At 40.1% G+C, this 14,841-nt stretch overlaps 1 protein-coding gene and 1 long non-coding RNA gene across 6 annotated transcripts in view; one reads left to right on the forward strand and one right to left on the reverse strand.

The window, feature by feature from the left end:
- Positions 1–1,961: 1,961 nt before the first annotated feature.
- LOC108412871 (NACHT, LRR and PYD domains-containing protein 3-like) overlaps positions 1,962–14,841 on the forward strand; it is a 38,669-nt gene continuing 25,789 nt past the window's right edge. The window contains exons 1-7 of one of the 5 annotated variants that reach the window (XM_037542471.1): positions 1,962–2,047; positions 2,378–2,454; positions 2,555–2,671; positions 6,787–6,903; positions 10,916–11,032; positions 11,654–11,770; positions 14,536–14,578. In XM_037542471.1, coding sequence (XP_037398368.1) covers positions 2,402–2,454; positions 2,555–2,671; positions 6,787–6,903; positions 10,916–11,032; positions 11,654–11,770; positions 14,536–14,578 — 564 coding nt within the window. In that variant the 5' untranslated portion in view covers positions 1,962–2,047; positions 2,378–2,401. Of the gene's footprint in view, positions 2,048–2,377; positions 2,455–2,554; positions 2,672–2,716; positions 3,632–6,786; positions 6,904–10,915; positions 11,033–11,653; positions 11,771–14,535; positions 14,579–14,841 lie in introns of those variants that run through there. The other 4 variants (XM_037542469.1, XM_037542466.1, XM_037542468.1 and 1 more) reach the window with 4 other exon arrangements.
- Positions 4,530–4,848, reverse strand: LOC108412880. Its single transcript, XR_001856705.2, has 2 exons — positions 4,793–4,848; positions 4,530–4,701 (listed from the first exon to the last, which is right to left on the reverse strand). It is a non-coding gene; the product is annotated as an uncharacterized LOC108412880 (long non-coding RNA).

A 14,841-nucleotide genomic window follows, 5' to 3' on the forward strand; every position in this document is an offset into this window, starting at 1 on the left:
AGACCTCCAGCAGCATTTTCAGTGCGTACTCTCTGTATGATATGCCTGCTTTAACATCTGACTCTTCAAAGACTCTTGTGTGCTATCATGTCATTAAATAAGGGAGCTTATAATTGCCGATTGTGGCAGTGCTAATCCGAAGGTCCACTGGGACCAGTGTGGCTTGGCTATTTCAATTTAATCACATAAATCGTCAAAACTACAAGTAGGTTTTCTTATGTTATGGTTTTTAATGTAACTGTGGGTTTTGGGAATGACCCGGTCTGGTCTGTTTCAGGACCTAATGCTCAGGTTTTCAGTGTCAGCACTTGCATTAAAAACCTCATTTATTTGTCCTGTGGGAAAATATGCCGATATGGGCAGATACGCTTTGTGCGTATAAACAGGTGGAAAACTTTGAGAACCCTCGGAGTTTATGGTGGTGGAAGAGATTTGACTTTTGGTATCCTGATCTAACGGTCAGTGTATCAGAGTCACGGTGCTGTGTGGTTTGGTATCCGACTTGCCAGCGTATTTGGAGAAAACGCGGCGGAAACATCGCTACAGGCTGACGTTCTCCCTGAGCAATGAAAGATCCTTTAACTTACAGGATGATGTAAGAGTTCAGAAATAAAATGTTAGTAAAAATAAATGCTTATTTTTGCTTTTGTATTGCTGTGTTTATCACCATTATCACCAATATTGACACATTAGCCATATTAACAGAAGTGTGATAATTGCCCTTGTACAAAATAGCACATTGTTTTTGTCCTTTGTGTGTTAGAAATAAAGCAGGTTCATTAAGGTGGATGAGGACAATGAATGAATTTAAGTGACTCATGAACTATTGGTCACAATTATTTGTATTTATCTGGGCTGCCGATTCGAGTGTATCCGGACGGGAACGACTCCTTTAAGCAGCCAGTTCTTCATACACATTTCCACAACAGTGTCAAAGCAGGAAAACAGCTGCTGCAGATGCAAGAGCCAGCTGTCCTGAGAGGAGTTTAAACCAGCAGCTGGATTAAAACAGATAAAACGCGAACAGCGGAGTGAAAGTTATGGCTCTGAAGCTCCGTCCCGGATGCGATGCCCGCTAAGGTTCCTTTTTGGTTAAAATCCTGCCCAATTACAGAGGAAACGTCCCAGGCAGTGACTACTTAGGCAGCTGCCTCCAGAATGGACCGCACTAATTAACAGAGGCTGAATGTTATCATTGATTCTCTGAAGTGTGTAATATGATGCATGTTGGGAGCACGGTAAATACTTGCCCTAAACATCAATAATCCATGCCTAGTGCTGTAATGACAGATGTGAGGTAGTGGCATTCTTTTTAATGACTGTGAAATCTGATAGGGGGCGCTAAATTAGGTCTTGCACATACTTGTAGAAGAAATAGTTTTGTTTCTCTTCAAACTTCTGCATTAATCCTGGGTTTTAGTGAGATTTCATCTGGATATAATTGATGTATTGTTACTGAATCTATGCCAGAAAGAGAACGTGTGAACGAGTGTGAATCATGTACCAGATCTTGACAGGCCCCTCTGTCTCCACCCATTCCTTCAAGGGACAGGGTCACTGCACTGAGCCAGTTATCTTTATGACTGAGCCCCGTGGAGTGAATGAAGGGTTGGAGTCGTACAGCAGTGTGTGAGTGTGAGAGGGTGCCAGAGCTCAAAGGTCCTACATGAAAGGAGTGTCAGGGACAGACATCACATTCTTAAACATGTTGAACACCACCAGTAAGAAAGTACATTTTATCTGAGCCCTGAGCTGCAGCTAGGACAGGTATTTTCAAGATGCTGTGGAGCTGAATCGTGTTTATAATATGGAAAACTGGATCACACAGAGGACTCTCACTTTTGGGAACTTGCACTTGTGTTTGAAAAAGGCAGACTGTTTGGCTCAGTACCAAACCCTCGCTGAAGAGGGCACTGTGATAGATCAAAGTACACTGCGCCCTCGTAGTCCTGTAAGAAAACACCTCCTCTGGCAGTGACAAACTAATCCAGTCAAAGGGAAATCTTCAGAGAGTATGAAGAACGGCTCTTGAAGAAAGGACACAGAGGTAATTGCTGAATGAGAGGGACACTGCATGTGGCCCCATGCACAGCGTCACGCAAAGTGCCGGACTCACAGAAAGAAAGACTAAAATAATGTAAATCAGGTGTGGCTGAGCTTTATAGGTGGTATTGTGTGCTGGGTTTTGGGGAGGTTTGTGCACTGTTAGTGCTGATGGTCAAGACATGGCTATTGATGAGCTACCAGCTATCCTGGCCATTAAGCAGCACTGAGCAGCGGATCTTCTCTGCTGCTACATTCAGTGAAAGATGTTTACATTACAATGGATACCTGAATGTGTGTGTGTGTGTGTGTGTGTGTGTGTGTGTTATTACAGGATTAGGTTCAATCTGAAGGAGTCATGACCTCCAAACTGAGCTCCTCTGAGGAACAGGACCCACAGAAAGCTGAGGGGTGAGAGATTCATGTGGTTTGGTGTGAAGTGAATTTGTTCTCATCTACACCAACATGCAGGAACATTTGTAGATCATGTCTGATACTATTTGTGTTCTAGACTGGTTCAGGGTCAGAGATATGACTCACCTGTACCCAGCCGTGTGTCCATGAAGGGTGTCGAGTCATTGGACAGAATAATGACCTTCAGAGAGGATAACAGCTCTACTGAGCTCAGGTAAGGATCAGTGGCATCTCTATAATCAGGGCTGATATATTTTGATATATTTTTTCTAACATTGTTGCATGTTTATCACATATGACAGTGGTAGTGCTGTCTGATGCATTCCAAATACCTTCCTGTACCTGTTGTGTAAACACCACTAGGCTACCGTTGGTGAGCGTGGGGCCCGTCAGTGCTAGTCTAACCAAGTGAGCAGTTAAAAACACTCACAGTTCATGTTCAACATGCTTTCAATAACCAACTCTGGGGTCCAATCACGTTGGCCCCGTGCTCAGAGAAGCCAATAAAAATAATGCGTTTACATGTCCAGACATTTAGTGAGTGCTGTATATGGTGTGGGTTTTGCTGCACAGCTAGCCATAGTTCCTCATCAGCTGTGGTAGCCCCCTAATAGCAAGGTGATCCAATGGAAGTAAAATTTGGCTCCTGCCATTAGAGCAGAAATTAGAGATTAAAGGTTTGGGACACGCCAGCCAGAAGATTTCAGCATCATTCAGTCTGAATAGGACAAAAGCTGCTCCTTCAGTCCTGAGAAGCTCAAGAGAAGAACATGGCTAACTGTAAGCACAGCTTAAAACACTCCGGATCTCCTTGCCTGCACTTGCTCTGCTATCGCCTTGGATTCATTCGTGGATTGGCGACTTTGAGAGAAAAGGTTTCGCCACGTTTGCCCAGATGAAAGATCATCCTGCACAAGGTCTTGTGCTTTTGAGCAGTGAGCATCACGGTGAGTCATTCTGCATTATTACAGGCAGTTATTCCTGTATTCCTGAAGGCCGGAAAGCCTGTGTCCCTGCGCTGACGTGTTGCCTTTGATGTGTGTTTGCAGACCACAGCGGTTTTTACTGATAGATGACGCTGGATCTGTAAGGAGATGCTGTATAACCAGGTTTTGAGATCTAGCGTCATTATTATAGTCCCCACTTCCATTCCAGCTCCATGCGGCATTGATTTGTGAGTGTGTGATTTCACTGATGGAGTGCATTCGTGATTGGACCATGTTTGTGTGTAGTTTCATTGACGATTTGCTGCTGCCTCTACAGTTTATAGGCTTTCTGTGCTAGAGACACCACTGTAACACTGTGGAATGAAGCATGCTGATCATTTTAACTCCAGCTTTCTTGAAGGTCAAATGTTTAAAGACATTTCTAGCAGATGACTCAGGAAATAAGGAAAGCACATTCAGAAAGTTTGAGAACACTTAACTGGTCCACAACTACTGCAATGAATTAATGCATATCAGATATGAACGGCCATTAATAGAGCAACGCAATACACAATAGCATCACTATTTGGGGAATGTGTCAGCCGTAGGTTGGGGTTCTTCAGGGGTTTGGACCAGTATCAGTATCTTGCTACGTCTATCTTACGTTATCTGCGTGGATCTGGGAAAGTTCGTTCGCTTTTCCCATCAAATAAAACAACCTGTACGACACAGCACTGAGTTTAGTAAGGCTGCACTGCAAGCCCATTCATCCCAACACGTCTCCGAGTCAGTAATACTCCGGTTATACTCCGGTAATCTAACAACCAACTCTCTTATCAACATTTTAAAGCTTTTACAACATGGAAATACACACTTATTTACACACAAACCTTCATTAGACAGAAACATCTGAACTCACTTTCCACAAACGAGCAGCCGATGAGGAGAGTTCATCCAACTCAGGGCAAAATAAGACCGAAATGGGGTTATTCTATATCCTTTTAGGACAATTAAACAGGGGGGGGGTAGAGGAAGAGAGAGAGGTGGGAGGGATAAATGCACATGCCCTATAGAATGGCTCAGCAATACTGCTTATTTTAACAGTGTGGTGGAAATCGTGACAAAAAATGAATTTGAGCCTCTGAGTCTTTATCAAAGTGAGTAACAGGTTTATTAAAAAGCCAACATGACAAAAAATGGATTCTCTCTCCCTTTCCTATATCTTTCCTATATCTTTCCTAGCTGTGTGTTGTGCTTCTTATACCCTTCTGTCATTCCCCTGCCCTTACGTTCCTTTCATGGCAGTAAGCAGTTACATCTGTTTGGAAGAAAACACAAATCATAGGTTAATAGCAGAAAAAGCAAACTACAGTAAAATCATTGGCTTGTACAGAGCAATCTACACTCACCAGCCACTTTATTAGGTACACCTAATAATACACCTGCTCAGTTGTTTACAGAGAACGGTCTGAAAAAGAGGAAATATCCAGTGAGCGGTCAGTTGTGTGGACGAAAATGCCTTGTTGATGTGAGAGGTCAGAGGAGAATGGGCAGACTGGTTCCAGATGATAGAAAGGCAACAGGAACTCAAATAACCAACCAGAATCTCTGAGGAACGTTTCCAACACCTTGTTGAAAGTCTGCCATGAAGAATTAAGACAGTTCTGAAGGCAAAAGGGGGTCCAGCCTTTTACTAGCAAGGTGTACCTAATAAAGTGGCCGGTGATGAGTGTATATATATGTAACCCTTTTGTTTCTACTGAAAAGGGTACGCCACGGTTTTGCTAGGTTCAGAAAAAAGGAGGACAAGGAGAACACAACGATAAATTTCCCTGTTCTAAAAAAACGAAGAGAGTTCAATTCCAGGACAACCTGAGCTCAGTTACTCAGCTTGCCTGCTGCAGTCCAAAATGTGTGTATTCTCCAAAACAGTGTGTTGCTTCTGAATGTGCACGAATAGCTGGTTGGAGTCTTATCTGTAGCTCCGGCTCGGTCTTTTCCCTATACGACAGCAGAACGACTCGTCCACACGGGGTCTGGCTCGCCGTTCCTTCTCCTAACAGTCTGCGCTCACGTGTTTCACAGTCCAGAGCAGTTCAACAGGCAGAAAACCCAAACAAACAACTGTTACTGCTTCACATTACACACTTTTCTTCTACAGGTTTAAATCTGAACACTGGTATAAAATAACCACAATTCTCACATATAAAAAAAAGAACAAGTCAAATGCCTAACAGACACGTTTCTCCCTCAGGAACAGCAAAAATAGCTTCAATACTTCAAATCACCTCATAGCTCTGAGATATGAGTCAAAATGGTACGTTTAGAGGCAAATTTCCACATCACGTATCAAATTACAAGCGTGGGTGTGACTAGCCCCACATGCTGGTGCTAGCAGTTAGCTTTTTTTGCCTCGTGCATCAACCACAACTGAAAAAACTAAAACAAAATATTCTGTTGCTTAATAGTCCAAATGAACTTAATCACAACTCCAACTGTTTTTCTCTCTTCAAAGCTGTTTTTACACACTTCTGCCTTGAATTTGACCTTTTTTAAAGTTAGAAACCGGCTAATAGAGCGACTAGCATAGCACTGAAAAATATGACTCACACCAAAATGAGGAATTCTCGATTAGAAACCCTCCAAAAGACACCAGCTTCTCCCAAAAAATCGGGAAAACACTAATCCCTACTTGACTGTGATACGTCTTAAATCAGTTCAAACACTTCAGTTCAGTTCGTAGAAGAGGAGTAGCTGCAACTCCAGCCTACTGCACCTTATTTTACTCCACCTCTTCTAGAAACCAGCCATAACCGGTTGATTTTAACAGCGCTACGCTGCCCCCTACAGGAATTTGCTATGAACTTCAAGCAGTATAGAGCAGTATAGACGATGTCCTTTTGAGGTTACATATGTAAACATCTAATGTTTCCACATTCAGCGATGACGTGTCAAGTAAAGTAATGAAGTCAATATGTATTAACAACTCACCAAAGGATATATTCATATATAATAAATTTACTGCGTACAGGATGTTTAACTGAGAGATCGAGAGCATGAAGAAAGCTCCATGCATGTGCTCTGTGACCCTGTGTTCCTGAGTCTGTGCTAATTCAGCTAATAAATCTGGACATTTTGAGTACAATCTGGACCTGTTCACAGCGAGGTGGAGCCAGCTATTTAGACATTAATGGCTGCGTATTGAGTTCTTTTCAGAGGACAGTAAATCTGTGCTGCTATATAATATTTGCAGAAATGTGAGGGGTGTACTCTCTCTCTCTCTCTCTCTCTCTCTCTCTCTATATATATATATATATATATATATATATATATATATATATATATATATATATATATAATTCATTGCAATCATGACATCATTTTCTTCATTTGTATGTTTTAGTCTGAATGAGAGAGAAAGCCCAGACTCACCTGGACCCAGCTATGTGTCCATGAAGAGTAACCGCTCAATGAGCCCTCCACTACTCATCAGCCAGGAGGACGGTTCTACTGAGCTGAGGTAAACATTGTTGTAAGAATGGTGTAGGGAAAGGTTCCTGATTAATCTCAGCAGGTGAGTGAGGTGTGCTGGAACAGGTGAACACTACACTGTGCAGTGCTGTTGTTCTCCTGGACTGGAGAAGAACACTGGATCAGGGGATTCAATCAGTTTCACAATGTAAACACTCTTCCCCACCTGTTTTGTTATCGAGGCTGGGAGGATTCGTTTAAAAAACGCACGTTAGATTTCCGGGCCTTCAGGTGGCTTATTGTAAATTGTCTTTGCTGCTCCAAAACAACTTCAACATTGTTAAGAATCGCTGCTGGCAACACGTCTTATTACTGTTATGATTGTACACTGACACTGCTCAATGCTTCATATGACAGAGGAGGTTTTATTTCAGACATTTCAGAGATTTAGTCTTTCCAGGTTTATCACATCATTTTCTGTACTGCTGCATCTGTAAGGTGATGAGGACAGGGCTATCAAAAAACACCCTTCTTTACTCTCAGTTTAAGATCATATGAAGAGGACCTTTTTTAATAATCATTACATTTTCAAACCGTATTAAAGGCATTAAAAGGGTGATGTAAAGGACAACATATCCAAAACAGGAATGTTAAAGGAGCCTTTGTTCAACAGTGGCACTGTCTGCAAGTCATCGATTGTCCTTTAGATGAATCCACATCATCCCCAAACTAATGTTACGTATTACAGAAAGATTAATATGTACAATTGTGGTATTAATTAACAGAATGAGTTAGCAAGATACTAATGGCAGTTTGTCCTTATTAAAGACTATTCATATCTCACTCTGTTCTTTATTAATGCACGCATGCCAGACGGCAATATCAGAGATGGAAAGGGCCCCTTTGCAGAAATTTGCTTAGAGCCACAGGGAGGTCAGGATAACAGGGATCAATGATGTAAAATTAAGGTAAAACAGTTTGTTGGTCAACATAGCCGTGCTTAGCTAGGTAGGTAGTTAGCTTAAGCTGTGTAGTCCAGTTCTTCTAGGGTGACGTGGTAGAGAAATGTGAAAACGTCAACACAAAATCAAAAAGTAACACAAACATATTCCTAGGTCTCCAAAATCACAAGGCCATGTCTAATCTTTCAGTGGGCTGACTCCGAGTGGTCCGTGGGTGATTCCGGTTGGTTCTCTGTCCACCCAATGCTTTCACCTTTTACATCTTACCAGTTTGCAGTTTGTATCCCTGCAATATACACATATAACCGACATTAATATTTGTGGTGTCTTACATCTATATATATATATATATATATATATATATATATATATATATATATATATATATATATATATATACAGCATTTAGCAGACGCTCTTATTCAGAGTGACTTACAAGAAGTGCTTTGTCTATCTAGAGTAACCTAGAGTAAAGTATCTTTTCTAGTTACCAGTAGGTTAGAGAGAAAACCGGTCCTGAGCAAACAAGTCACTGTTGGTACCCAGACAAAAGGAGCAGAGCTGAACACAGAACAGTGCAATGCAATACAATATAATACAGTACAATACACTACACTAAAATATAATACACTACAATGCACTACACTACAATATAATACACTACAATGCACTACACTACAATATAATACACTACAAAACACTACACTACAATATAATACACTACAGTGCACTACACTACAATATAATACACTACAATACACTACACTACAATATAATACACTACAGTGCACTACACTACAATCTAATACACTACGCTACAATATAACACACTACAATACACTACACTACAATATAATACACTACAATTCACTACACTACAATATAACACACTACAATACACTACACTACAATATAACACACTACAATACACTACACTACAATATAATACACTACAATACACTACACTACAATATAACACACTACAATACACTACACTACAATATAATACACTACAATACACTACACTACAATACACTACACTACAATATAACACACTACAATACACTACACTACAATATAATACACTACACTACAATACAATACACTACAATGCACTACAATACACTACACTACAATATAATACACTACAGTGCACTACACTACAATATAATACACTACAATATAATACACTACAATACACTACACTGCAATATAACACACTACAATACACTACACTACAATATAATACACTACAATACACTACACTACAATATAACACACTACAATACACTACACTACAATATAATACACTACACTACAATACAATACACTACAATGCACTACAATACACTACACTACAATATAATACACTACAATATAATACACTACAATACACTACACTGCAATATAACACACTACAATACACTACACTACAATATAATACACTACAATGCACTACACTACAATATAACACACTACAATACACTACACTACAATATAATACACTACAATGCACTACAATACACTACACTACAATGTAACACACTACAATACACTACACTACAATATAATACACTACAATACACTACACTACAATATAACACACTACAATACACTACACTACAATATAACACACTACAATACACTACACTACAATGCACTACAATACACTACACTACAATATAACACACTACAATACACTACACTACAATATAATACACTACACTACAATACAATACACTACAATGCACTACACTACAATATAATACACTACAATGTACTACAATACACTACACTACAATATAACACTACAATACACTACACTACAATATAATACACTACACTACAATACAATACACTACAATGCACTACACTACAATATAATACACTACAATACACTACACTACAATATAACACACTACAATACACTACACTACAATATAACACACTACAATACACTACACTACAATGCACTACAATACACTACACTACAATATAACACACTACAATACACTACACTACAATATAATACACTACACTACAATACAATACACTACAATGCACTACACTACAATATAATACACTACAATGCACTACAATACACTACACTACAATATAACACTACAATACACTACACTACAATATAATACACTACACTACAATACAATACACTACAATGCACTACACTACAATATAATACACTACAATACACTACACTACAATATAACACACTACATAAGTGCAGCAAAATATATTACAATCAATACGTAACTCAGTGCTGGTTTAAGTGCTGTGTAAAGAGTCTTCAGTCTGCGTTTGAAGACAGCGAGAGACTCTGCTGTTCGGACAGCCAGTGGGAGTTCATTCCACCACCTGTGAGTGAGGTTCGCGATGTGAGCCGAGAATGATAACTGGCCATCCAGAGTCACGCCAAGACTTCTCGCCTCTACAGATGGAACAATCAGAGAGTTCTCGAATGAGACGGTGAGATCATGATGAGGACCTGTAGTTGCAGGGATGAGTATCAGTTCAGTCTTGCTGGGATTGAGCTTCAGGTGGTGAACTGACATCCATGTAGAGATGTCAGACAGACCTGCCGAGATGCGACTGGAAACCTTAGCTGAGTGTCATTAGCATAACAGTGATAAGAGAAGCCATGAGAAGATATTACATCACCAAGAGAGCTAGTGTAAAGAGAAAAGAGTTGAGGACCAAGCACCGAGCCTTGTGGGACACCAGTGGAGAGCCTGCATGGAGAGGAAGTGAACCCTCTCCATGTTACCTGATAAGAGCGATCCTCCAGATAGGACTTGAACCACTTCCATGCATAGCCAGTGATTCCAAGATTGGTGAGGACATCCAGTAGGATTGCATGGTTGACCGTCTCAAAAGCTGCTGAGACGTCAAGAAGAATCAAGACAGATGACAGTTTGGCTGATCTTGCTGACTGGAGCTTCTCAGTCATTACTATAAGAGAAGTTTCTGTTGAGTTTATATATATATATATATATATATATATATATATATATATATATATATATATATATAATTCATTGCAATCATGACTCAAACATCATTTTCTTCATTTGTATGTTTTAGTCTGAATCAGAGAGAAAGACCAGACTCACCTGGACCCAGGTATGTGTCCATGAAGAGTAACCGCTCAATGAGCCCTCCACTACTCATCAGCCAGGAGGACGGTTCTACTGAGCTGAGGTAAACATTGTTGTATGTAAGAATGGTGTAGGGAAAGGTTCCTGATTAATCTCAGCAGGTGAGTGAGGTGTGCTGGAACAGGTGAACACTACACTGTGCAGTGCTGTTGTTCTCCTGGACTGGAGAAGAACACTGGATCAGGGGATTCAGGTTCACTTTACTGACTACCTGGTAAAAAATCTGTAAAATAATCCAAAGGATTACTATATTAATGTAACTAATGTTATTATTTTCTATTACTTTCAGATTACTTGTCTTTATAACATCATTTCATCAACTTCAGTGAAACGATTTTAACATAACAGGAAAACGATACAAGTGACATATAATTGTTTGTGCTGTATGTGTGCTGGGTCTACATCTATTGCCATTGAAAATGTCACGGCAATGTTTTCCGAAAAAATGGGATGTTAACCTATTAGTTAAAGTAAAATTTGTCCATTTTTATGTGATGAAGGGAAACAGTCTGAGGAGAAGTTTTAATGAAAGCCTGCCATTAAGAGACTGGACTCAACAGAACCAGACTTGCGGATCGACTTTGACTCAGACTGGAGCCTTATGATTCATGGAAGGAGTATAGAGAGGTATTTTTAATGTAAATGGATCTGTTTCCTGTTGTAGGCATGCCAGAACTGCATCAAAAGCATTGTGGCATCCTGCCACTGGCCATGGTGCCACAGGAGCAAGGAAGGTGTGGCCAAGCAAAGTGGCCACCTCTTGGGAGGCGCTGTTATCCCGGTAAGATCCAGACATTTGTGTTGCTAATGTTATTGCTCTTCTAGTTTAGGGTGTTTTAAAGGTTGCTTGTGGTTCATTCTATTGGATTGTGGGTGAGGCAGTGGGTTTGTTTGTCAACCCTGATGTGAAGTTGCATGACTGTTGGTGAGTGCCTGAGTAGCACTGAGTGGCACTTCTCAGTCATAAGCATTGCTTATTTTATTTCAGAGCACAAGTGATGCAAGAAAGATAGAACAAATTTGCCCCCGTAAAACTAGACACTAGGAAAAGTCCAAAAAGCTTCAATGAGTTCTGCCTCAGCACTTAAACTCCCGTCTTACTGTAATTCACCAGCTAGCTCAACATTTTCCTCAAGATACTTTATCAAAAACAGAGGAATTCTGTAGCTAAACAATCACATAAGGAACCATCACTTTGTTCTCCTTTCTATAAACTTTGAATACAAGAGGAGAAGAAACAGATGGACTACAGTCTGTAACTGTAGAACTACAGAGTGCAGCTATACAGTAAGTGGAGCTGATTGGGTATACAGTGTTAAAATGATGTTATATACATTTGTGAAGAATGCATACTGACTTGTTTAGGATGCAGAGTTTAGGATTGGAGACTTGAGATGTGACTTGCCTTTACTGACTCAGGACTGAGTTGTGACTTGCCTTTAGTGTCTCAGGACTGAGTCGTGACTTGCCTTTACTGACTCAGGACTGAGTTGTGACTTGCCTTTACTGACTCAGGACTGAGTTGTGACTTGCCTTTAGTGACTCAGGACTGAGTCGTGACTTGCCTTTACTGACTCAGGACTGAGTTGTGACTTGCCTTTAGTGACTCAGGACTGAGTCGTGACTTGCCTTTACTGACTCAGGACTGAGTTGTGACTTGCCTTTACTGACTCAGGACTGAGTTGTGACTTGCCTTTACTGACTCAGGACTGAGTTGTGACTTGCCTTTACTGACTCAGGACTGAGTTGTGACTTGCCTTTACTGACTCAGGACTGAGTTGAGACTTTCCTGTCCTGACTGGAGATTTGAATGTCAAGACTTGAAACTTAGGCTGGGCCTACACTACACACTTTGTCTTGCCCAATTTTAACCTCAATTTCCACCTTGCGATTAATTTACACAATCTGAAGAAACTTTTCAGGTCAGGAGCTCGATCAGAGGTGACTGACAGCACAGATAATCTGGTTACGTGAGAGGAAAAAGGAGTGAATCTTTATCCCTCTGATCAAGCTCTGAAGTGATCAGACACCTACTGATATTGTCAAATATGAATGATATTTAAAACTCAAAATATTCTGGGTCCAGTCCAGATAGTTTAGCTTGCATCATTTGATATCTGAGAAGATCTGTGATTTCCAGTTCTTATTAGTACATTCCAACACCATGTCTTACCTGTGTTTTGCATCATGCCCTGTCTCTACATAATGCAGGTGGTCCTGGTTATGTTTGTGGTTTTTGAGAAATCAAAGCCAAAATTTTGCAGTCCCCCACCCCTTTTCTTTTCTTTGTCTTCCATCAGTTTAGTTACAAACACAATAGAAACAAGTAAAAGTGTGTCCTAGCTCATCAGAATGTTGACAGTTTCATATGAGAGTATACAGTGGTATGCAAAAGTTTGGGCACCCCTGATAATTTTCATGATTTGCCTTTATAAATCATTGGTTGTTCGGATCTGCAATTTCAGTTAAATATATCATATAGCAGACGAACACAGTGATATTTGAGTAGTGAAATTAAGTTTATAGGATTTACAGAAAGTGTGCAGTAATTAGTTAGACAAAATTAGGCAGGTGCATAAGTTTGGGCACCCCAACAGAAAAATGACTTCAATATTTAGTAGATCCTCCTTTTGCAGAAATAACAGCCTCTAAACGCTTCCTCTAGCTTCCAATGAGAGTCTGGATTCTGGTTGAAGGTATTTTGGACCGTTCTTCTTTACAAACGCCTCTCCCTGTGCAAAGTGCGCTGAATAGTTGACCGATGCTCAGTGACACCATCTGCAGCAAGATGGTGTTGTAGGTCTTTGGAGCTGGTCTGTGGGTTGACTGTGGCTGTTCTCACCGTCCTTCGGCTCCGCCAGTCTCAGGTTTTTCTGGGCCTGCCACTTTGGGCCTTATCTAGAACTGTGCCTGTGGTCTTCCCTTTCCTCACTACGTTCCTCACAGTGGAAGCTGACAGCTGAAATCTCTGAGATAGCTTTTTGTATCCTTCCCCTAAACCATGATGCTTCAGGTCATTTGAGAGTTGTTTTGAGAGAAGATGCTCTTCAGAGAAGATGCAAAGAGGAGAAACACTTGCAGTTGGCCACCTTGACCCTTTCTCATAATTGGATTCATCTGTATATGTAGGTCAAGGGTCACTGAGCTTACAAAACACATTTTGTGTTCCAATAATTAGTGTAAAGGTATTCAAATCAATAAAACGACAAGGGTGCCCAAATTATGCACCTGCCTAATTTTGTCTAAATAATTATTGCACAGTTTCTGTAAATCCTATAAACTTCATTTCACTTCTCAAATATCACTGTGTTCGTCTGCTATATGATATATTTAACTGAAATTGCAGATCTGAACAACCAATGATTTATAAAGGCAAATCATGAAAATTATCAGGGGTGCCCAAACTTTTGCATACCACTGCATTTATTAAATGTGTAGAATATCCTATGGTGTCTGTTTAACTTAAATTTTACATGAATCTGATGTATTTTACATGATTCTTTTCAGGTTCATTATAAGCTATTTATAACATGCATTTACCAACAGAGACCAGAAAGAGACCATGAGAAATCTGGAGTTCATATTCCAGGTATGGAATAACAGTTCTTATTTACAGTTCTTAACATTATCAAATTTGTAAGATTAATATGTACATTTACTAAATTCCTAAAACTTGCAATGTGTACGTCAGCAGAGACCAATGTGAACAGCTAGTACAAACATAAACAAATGGGGAAAGACCTGGGGCAGGTCCTTTTCGTTCCTGGAGTGGACATGCCATCCTTTTCCAGGCTAGGACCATAGATCAGACTTGGAAGTGCTGATCCACAAACCTTGACTAAATGCTTCATA

This window comes from Pygocentrus nattereri, chromosome 11 (genome assembly GCF_015220715.1).
Source record: "Pygocentrus nattereri isolate fPygNat1 chromosome 11, fPygNat1.pri, whole genome shotgun sequence".
Taxonomy (NCBI): domain Eukaryota; kingdom Metazoa; phylum Chordata; class Actinopteri; order Characiformes; family Serrasalmidae; genus Pygocentrus; species Pygocentrus nattereri.